We start from the raw sequence: 7,855 nt of genomic DNA on the forward strand, positions 1-7,855 counted from the left end.
AAGAATTGATCAAACGTTCTCAATGGAATTGAGATCTGTGGAGTTTTGTAACCATTGAACCAAAATGGCGATGTTTTTTTCCCCCCAGGTACAAATCAACACATTGTCCTGGATGATGGGAGTAGTTGGTTTTGGAGGATGTTTATATTCCACTCCATATTCCTGGCCATATTCCTTGTGAGTAAAGCCCCCAGACATGAATGGTATCAGGATGCTTTACTACCAGCAGACACTGCACTCATGGAAGTGCTCACCTTTTCTTCTCCAGATAATCATTCTCCTAGATTCCCCAAAAAGTCTAAAGGGGCTTCACCATAGAGAATAGTTGTACTCCAGTCCTCTGCTGTCTAATCCTTGTACTTCCTGCAAAATGTCACTTTTCCTTGATGGTTTTTTTTTGTTGAAAAGTGACATCTTTACTGCCCTTCTTGACACTAGGCCAGGAACCAAAAACCTTCACCTCACTGTGTGTGCAGTGGCGCTGACACCTGCCTGCTACCATTCCTGAGCAAGCTCTGCACCGATCTTGAACCTATCCGCTCTCTCCATTCTTTTTAGGAGACAGGCCTGACACATTCTGGACTTTCTTGGGCACCCTGAAACCTTCTTCATGCAATGGAATCTTTTTGATTATCTGATAAAATTGTTGATTTATGTGTAATCCTACAAGCAGCAATGTCCTTGCCTGTAAACCCTTTTGATGCAAAGCAATGGTGATTGCTCGTGTATCTGGAGGTAACCAAGGTTAACAGAAGAAGACTATGATATCTTGAGCCAGCCCCCCTTTTAAAGCAACCAGCCTGCTCTTATAATTTAACCATCATGACCGAATGATATCAGCTGCCTTGTCCTAGTAAACACTTTCTCTTGAGCTAAAAAGGAGATTACTAAAATGATGTAAGCAGGTAATTTTGTGGTAGGCCTGAGATTTAGTGGAAATTAATTATTTTGTGATTAATTCATTTTCATGCAGTGAATGACTTTGCATTTTTTTTTAAATTCATCTGATCTCCCCTGATAACAATCTAGAGTTGATGCAAATTGGTGCTATAGAAAGTAAAGCAGCGCACTTTGTAAAAACGCAAAATCTGTGTCGGTCTCTAAGCTTTTGACCTTGACTGTATATTAGATAGACTTTCCTTTCATAACGTTGCCTGTTGGACAACTGATCTATCGAAACTTTTCAGTCTTTCAGATATCTCTTGAGACGTTGACTATTATTAATCTTTGAATGTTTTGTTCTGGTGAAACCTGCATAAAACATCCATTTCATGGCTCACTTAGCTTCCCTTGTTCTGCATCCCGAAAACCAGTGCTGTCGTATAATGCTGGTCCCAGCTGTTTCCATAATTTTATGCCAGACCACACAGTCGGAGGATAACCGGCTAAAAGCTTATTTACTTGATAATCCTCCAAAGCAACCAAGTTAAAGTGGCGCAATCCCGTCTCTTGGCTCAGGTGGCCGAATGGAAGTAAGTTATCCTATTCGTCCATCTGAATGAACGGGAAAGCTTCATAATTAGGACATATATTTATTATGAAGCTTTTTAGTGTTAATATTCGAAAAAAATGTCAGCTGAAAGGATTGGAAAATATAATAAATATCTACAATTGTTACAAGTCACAAAGTCAGGAGAGATAAATTTTACATACAAAGCTGTCTTGGTCATCGTGAAAGCTTGTTCTCATATTAACCTTGAAAGCTACTGGTTTATTATGGAGATCCAGCTGATGTAAGGAGTTTTAAAGGCAATTCTTTTGGGGGAAAAGTATGCAAGTTAGTTCTACATAAGGAAGAAACCTGTTCCTTTAGGGTCACCTACAGTTGTACTCAAAAGTTTACATACCCCGGCAGAATTTTTGCTTTCTTTCTCTTTTTTCACAGATTATGAATGATAACACTAAAACTTTTTCTCCACTCATGGTTAGTGGTTGGGTGAAGCCATTTATTGTCAAACTACCGAGTTTTCTTTTTGTAAATCATAATGACGACCCAAAACATCCAATGACCCTGATCAAAAGTTCACATACCCCATTTCTTAATACCGTGTATTGCCCCCTCTAACATCAATGACAGCTTGAAGTCTTTTGTGGTAGTTGTTGATGATGATCTTTATTTTCTCAGATGGTAAACTGCCCACTCTTCTTGGCAAAAAGCCTCCAGTTCCTGTGTGGCTCAATGATATTGAGGTCAGGAGACTGAGATGGCCACTCAAAAACCTTCACAGCTGTGTGCCCTATACAGTGGGGCAAAAAAGTATTTAGTCCGTCAGCAATGGTGCAAGTTCCACCACTTAAAAAGATGAGAGGCGTCTGTAATTTACATCATAGGTAGACCTCAACTATGGGAGACAAACTGAGAAAAAAAAATCCAGAAAATCACATTGTCTGTTTTTTTTATCATTTTATTTGCATTTTATGGTGGAAAATAAGTATTTGGTCAGAAACAAAATTTCATCTCAATACTTTGTAATATATCCTTTGTTGGCAATGACAGAGGTCAAACGTTTTCTGTAAGTCTTCACAAGGTTGCCACACACTGTTGTTGGTATGTTGGCCCATTCCTCCATGCAGATCTCCTCTAGAGCAGTGATGTTTTTGGCTTTTCGCTTGGCAACACGGACTTTCAACTCCCTCCAAAGGTTTTCTATAGGGTTGAGATCTGGAGACTGGCTAGGCCACTCCAGGACCTTGAAATGCTTCTTACGAAGCCACTCCTTCGTTGCCCTGGCGGTGTGCTTTGGATCATTGTCATGTTGAAAGACCCAGCCACGTTTCATCTTCAATGCCCTTGCTGATGGAAGGAGGTTTGCACTCAAAATCTCACGATACATGGCCCCATTCATTCTTTCATGTACCCGGATCAGTCGTCCTGGCCCCTTTGCAGAGAAACAGCCCCAAAGCATGATGTTTCCACCACCATGCTTTACAGTAGGTATGGTGTTTGATGGATGCAACTCAGTATTCTTTTTCCTCCAAACACGACAAGTTGTGTTTCTACCAAACAGTTCCAGTTTGGTTTCATCAGACCATAGGACATTCTCCCAAAACTCCTCTGAATCATCCAAATGCTCTCTAGCAAACTTCAGACGGGCCCGGACATGTACTGGCTTAAGCAGTGGGACACGTCTGGCACTGCAGGATCTGAGTCCATGGTGGCGTAGTGTGTTACTTATGGTAGGCCTTGTTACATTGGTCCCAGCTCTCTGCAGTTCATTCACTAGGTCCCCCCGCGTGGTTCTGGGATTTTTGCTCACCGTTCTTGTGATCATTCTGACCCCACGGGGTAGGATTTTGCGTGGAGCCCCAGATCGAGGGAGATTATCAGTGGTCTTGAATGTCTTCCACTTTCTAGTTATTGCTCCCACTGTTGATTTCTTCACTCCAAGCTGGTTGGCTATTGCAGATTCAGTCTTCTCAGCCTGGTGCAGGGCTACAATTTTGTTTCTGGTGTCCTTTGACAGCTCTTTGGTCTTCACCATAGTGGAGTTTGGAGTCAGACTGTTTGAGGGTGTGCACAGGTGTCTTTTTATACTGATAACAAGTTTAAACAGGTGCCATTACTACAGGTAATGAGTGGAGGAAAGAGGAGACTCTTAAAGAAGAAGTTACAGGTCTGTGAGAGCCAGAAATCTTGATTGTTTGTTTCTGACCAAATACTTATTTTCCACCATAATATGCAAATTAAATGTTAAAAAAACAGACAATGTGATTTTCTTGATTTTTTTTTACTCAGTTTGTCTCCCATAGTTGATGTCTACCTATGATGTAAATGACAGATGCCTCTCATCTTTTTAAGTGGTGGAACTTGCACTATTGCTGACTGACTAAATACTTTTTTGCCCCACTGTAAATAAATGCCCATCCCATTAGAGTCTTCAAAGGAACCTGTCACCAGGTTTGACCGATATCCGATACGGCCACCATTGTATAATGCTGTATATCTGCCCCAACTCGACCTGCAAGACAAGAAAAAGACCTTTTATTATACTCACCTGTAGGATGGTCCAGTCCCAGGGGTGTCACTGGTCTTGGTCCGGCGACACCCTTCTTCTTTCGATGTCGTCCTCCTTCTTGCTTTGGGTGGATGACACATCCCTTCGTCATCAGCACAGTCTCTCCAGCACAGTCTTCTTGCAAAGATCCGGCTGGTGTTGGTAATGCTACTTGTGATCATTCACCATATGTTCATTGATGTCCATCAAATAACATTTTACAAAGAAATCTGTGATCCCCTCTAGTAAAGTATCAAGTAACAATATCACCACCAGTCATGTCCTGCTTTAGGGCAGTAGGGAGATGCCTCGGGACCTAATGACCTGGCCACTTTGAGGCTACATGTAAGATCTTCTATTTGGTGCTCAAGACTATGGCCAGTCTGCTGCAGTGTATGTAAAGTATTGGGCATCATTTAGGCATTCTATGGTACGACCCAAGTTAAGATAAAGTACATCACAGGGAACCAACCTAAAGTCTGCCCTACTGACACCTTTGTGTAAAGTGAGAGATTTTTCAACTTGATAAAACAAAGATCCCTGGTATATCGTCTAAAGAGGCAAGCCTATCAGAGTTGAGTGGATTGGACAAAATTTTGAATTTTATTCAAAATTGGTCCGAAAATATGATTTGCAAGAATTTACTTGGTGTAAGTCGGATGAGTCTGGTTTTATGTTAAAATCCATTTATTTTGCTATGAAGTATCTCAAACATAAGACACAATAAACAGTTAAGTCTGAAAGGAGTTCAAAACCCTCCTGAGAAATCTTTCACCTAGGCTTTCACCTGTCCCTGCCACCACATCTTCACACAGGCCTTCACTGGCTTCCAAGACCTCTATTACCCTGGGTATTCAGTCTCTTCATCACTGATGCCCGAGCCTCTGGTGCCAACTATGCCTTGTCGCACGTCATCAGCTGCATCAGCTGGGAGAGGTGAAGGGTTGGGCTTTTTTTTTTACCCCTTGATTCTTCATATTAATCCAACCAAAATGGTGGTCTACTGGTAAATTCTTTTGAATTCCCAAAAACTCGGATTCACTACATTTCCCAAAAATTTGGGAAATTCTAAAAAAAAAATTTAGTTTAGAATCGATTCGCTCATCTCTATAATGTTCCATCAGTTTTTCCTTCATGTTTTAATTCGAACTTCAAAATGTCTTACAGATAGAAAAACAGCAGACGCCCAGCAAGAGGTCATGGGAAGGAATGAGGAAGATTCAGTCGCCACCAGCTTGGGTTAAAAAGGACATGGAACCTGTGTCCCCTTCTCCCTTAGAACTAAAGACTGTGGAATGGGAGAAAACGGGCGCAACGATACCCCTTGTTGGACAAGACATAATTGACCTTCAGACTGAGGTCTGAAGCTTGAGGAAAAGACTTCTTTTTATTTTTAAAGAATATGATTCCATATAAAACGGAGAGATTGTTTGGTTTCTTTTGAAACCTTGTTAAAGTACTTTTTTGCATTGTTCTCAGAAGGGAAAATTCCGTTAGACTCTTAGAGGTAGGCGCGACGTGCTCTCTCCCGGGTATGGCGAAAAGATGTTGTAGGCGAGAGATCAGACCATAAACGGAAGCCAATGGAAAAAAGCTCGGAAAGAGTCATCGACCTTCAAGTGGAGATCACACTGAGGAATCATCGAGGTTGGCTGGCGATTTCTTTACAATGACACTTAGCTTCCGATAGATAATTAACAATTATATAGTACTCTGGTGTATTATATAAGAGCTCTGGGGCCGGCCATTATAGAATCCAGGCGAATTCTTCAGTGGTGTAATACCTTGCTCGATATCTCCATTAAGTATTGTTTAGGTCCAATTCAACAATGTCTGCCAGAGCTGGCCCAGCGCAGTGGGTAGTAGCCAAAGCAAAGCCAATCCCAGTCAATCTTGACTAGTGTGAGTAGATAGAACCAAATGAAATGAACCCCAACAGAGTGCCATAGAGCGAGTGAAGAGTATATATTGAATGGAAGTCTTTGACTGTTAAAGAAAACCCGATAAGAATACCTTCTGGTTACCCAATCTTCATCTTCTGCTCAGTCAAGCAGGCGTTTTGGTATATGAAGAGAAATGTTAATATATCTAGTTTTGTAAAAATGCCTTGTGGGACTTGACAGACTGCATAGAAACATTAGCTATGAAGATCCAATAAAGTGTTCCCAAACTTTAGAGCACTTGTTTCTTTTGCTCTTCTCTTCCTTTTTTCGAGAACCCTTCCATTCGACCTCAAGGATCCAGAATGGCTACATGTACCCAAAAGTTTTCTCTCCGGTGGTAATCAGGCTTCGTAACACGACTCTCGGGGGGCCGCTCCTTTCCATGTAGCTCTCTTTTGGAGTTTCCAGAGCAAAGGTGGAATCTGAGACCACCGTGGTTTCTCCCGACAGGGAAGAGGTGGGAGGGGGGGTTTGTCAACGGTAAAAAGATGCATCAACGAATCTTAAAGCAAGTTGCTTGATATGCAAGCATTTTTTTTTTCTTTTGGCGCCAGTGTTACTTTATTTTTTTTATTTTTTTAAATGACATTTCTCTTGTCATTAACTGTATAGTAAATCAATAAATATTTAAAGAATTAAAAAAAAAAAAAATCCAAAATAGTAAATAAAAGAGATAAAAGATTACTTAAAACTGTGATGTAATTGTCAGATTTTAGATTATATATACAAAGAGAAAGCACAAGGCCTCCGGTGCCGTGTTGTATAATATTGTAATTATTATAATTACACATACTGAATTTTACCATATAAATATCTTTATACTGTGTTTTAATTTTTTTTTTAACACTCGGACCCCTCAAGCCCCCCCAATCATCGAGTCACCGCACCTTAGCAGTGTTATGTAATAACTTACTTATGTGTTTGTTTAATAACTGTTAAGATTCAGGTTTACTTTTGTTTAGTTTTTCTTCTTTCTTTTTTTTTTATATCTATTTTTTTTTTATATTTTTTTGCCCGAATCCTCTGCCTGATGTTTTTTTTTTTTTTTTGATCTTTTGTTTTTCCCAATCTGTGTTTGTCAGTTTTTTTGTACAGTTTTCAGAGCACAAATGAATGTGTTTTATTTCTAATAAAAAGTGTAAACTACGCTCTAGTTTTCCTGCTCTCTAAATCGATTATGAAATGATCATTTTCCAAAAAGAAAAAAAATAATGGTATAATGGTATACAGTGCCACCGTTCAAAAAGACCACCTCTTTGGGAAGATCTACAGAAGAATGAATTTTCCCAGGACACTTTTATTTTTTTAAAGAAGCCCTCCTCCTCCTCCCATCAAAGTTTGTATCTTAATATACTGCAGTAATCATCTTCTATGTCAGGGAGTACTTACAATTGCTCATTTTGCCTTTCTACCCGGCTAATTCTTCTCTTTTCCATTAGATCTATGGCATCACGTGATTAATAACTGCCAAGCTGAATCCTTCGAAGCTTTGTGTAGAAACAGCTAGTCTCTTCCCTGCATGAGTCATCATTAGAACTACAATTCTAAGTCACTGCAAAGTCCCTTGCATCCCAGTTCCCCCACCCCCTTTTTAACTCCTCACTCTACTGCTCCTCTCCATCGTCCAAGCCAAGGACTTTGCAGTAATGTAGAATTGTTGTTCTAATAATGACTCATGCAGGGAAGAGACTAGCCGTTTATACATAGAGCTAAGAAGGAATCAGCTCATCAGTTACTAATCACATGATGCCATAAACCTAATGAAAAAAAGAAGAATTAGCAGGTAGAAAGGCAAAATGAGCACTTGTAAGTACACGGTGCTATATAGTATTATGACTGCAATATATTAAGAGGATAAAAACTTGGATGGGAGGATAAGGAGGAGGAGTGCTCTTTTAATTTTCCTTACATTGATTT

General features: G+C 40.1%; 1 protein-coding gene across 10 annotated transcripts in view; it reads left to right on the forward strand.

Annotated features, from left to right (window-relative positions):
- ADGRB1 (adhesion G protein-coupled receptor B1) overlaps nt 1-7,086 on the forward strand; it is a 478,004-nt gene extending 470,918 nt beyond the window's left edge. For all 10 annotated transcript variants that reach the window (XM_077271339.1, XM_077271330.1, XM_077271332.1 and 7 more), the window contains one exon: nt 5,163-7,086. In XM_077271339.1, the coding sequence (XP_077127454.1) occupies nt 5,163-5,360 (198 nt within the window). In that variant the 3' untranslated portion in view covers nt 5,361-7,086. The remainder of the gene's footprint in view (nt 1-5,162) is intronic.
- Nucleotides 7,087-7,855: the final 769 nt, after the last annotated feature.

Source organism: Ranitomeya variabilis, chromosome 6 (genome assembly GCF_051348905.1).
Source record: "Ranitomeya variabilis isolate aRanVar5 chromosome 6, aRanVar5.hap1, whole genome shotgun sequence".
NCBI classification, from domain to species: domain Eukaryota; kingdom Metazoa; phylum Chordata; class Amphibia; order Anura; family Dendrobatidae; genus Ranitomeya; species Ranitomeya variabilis.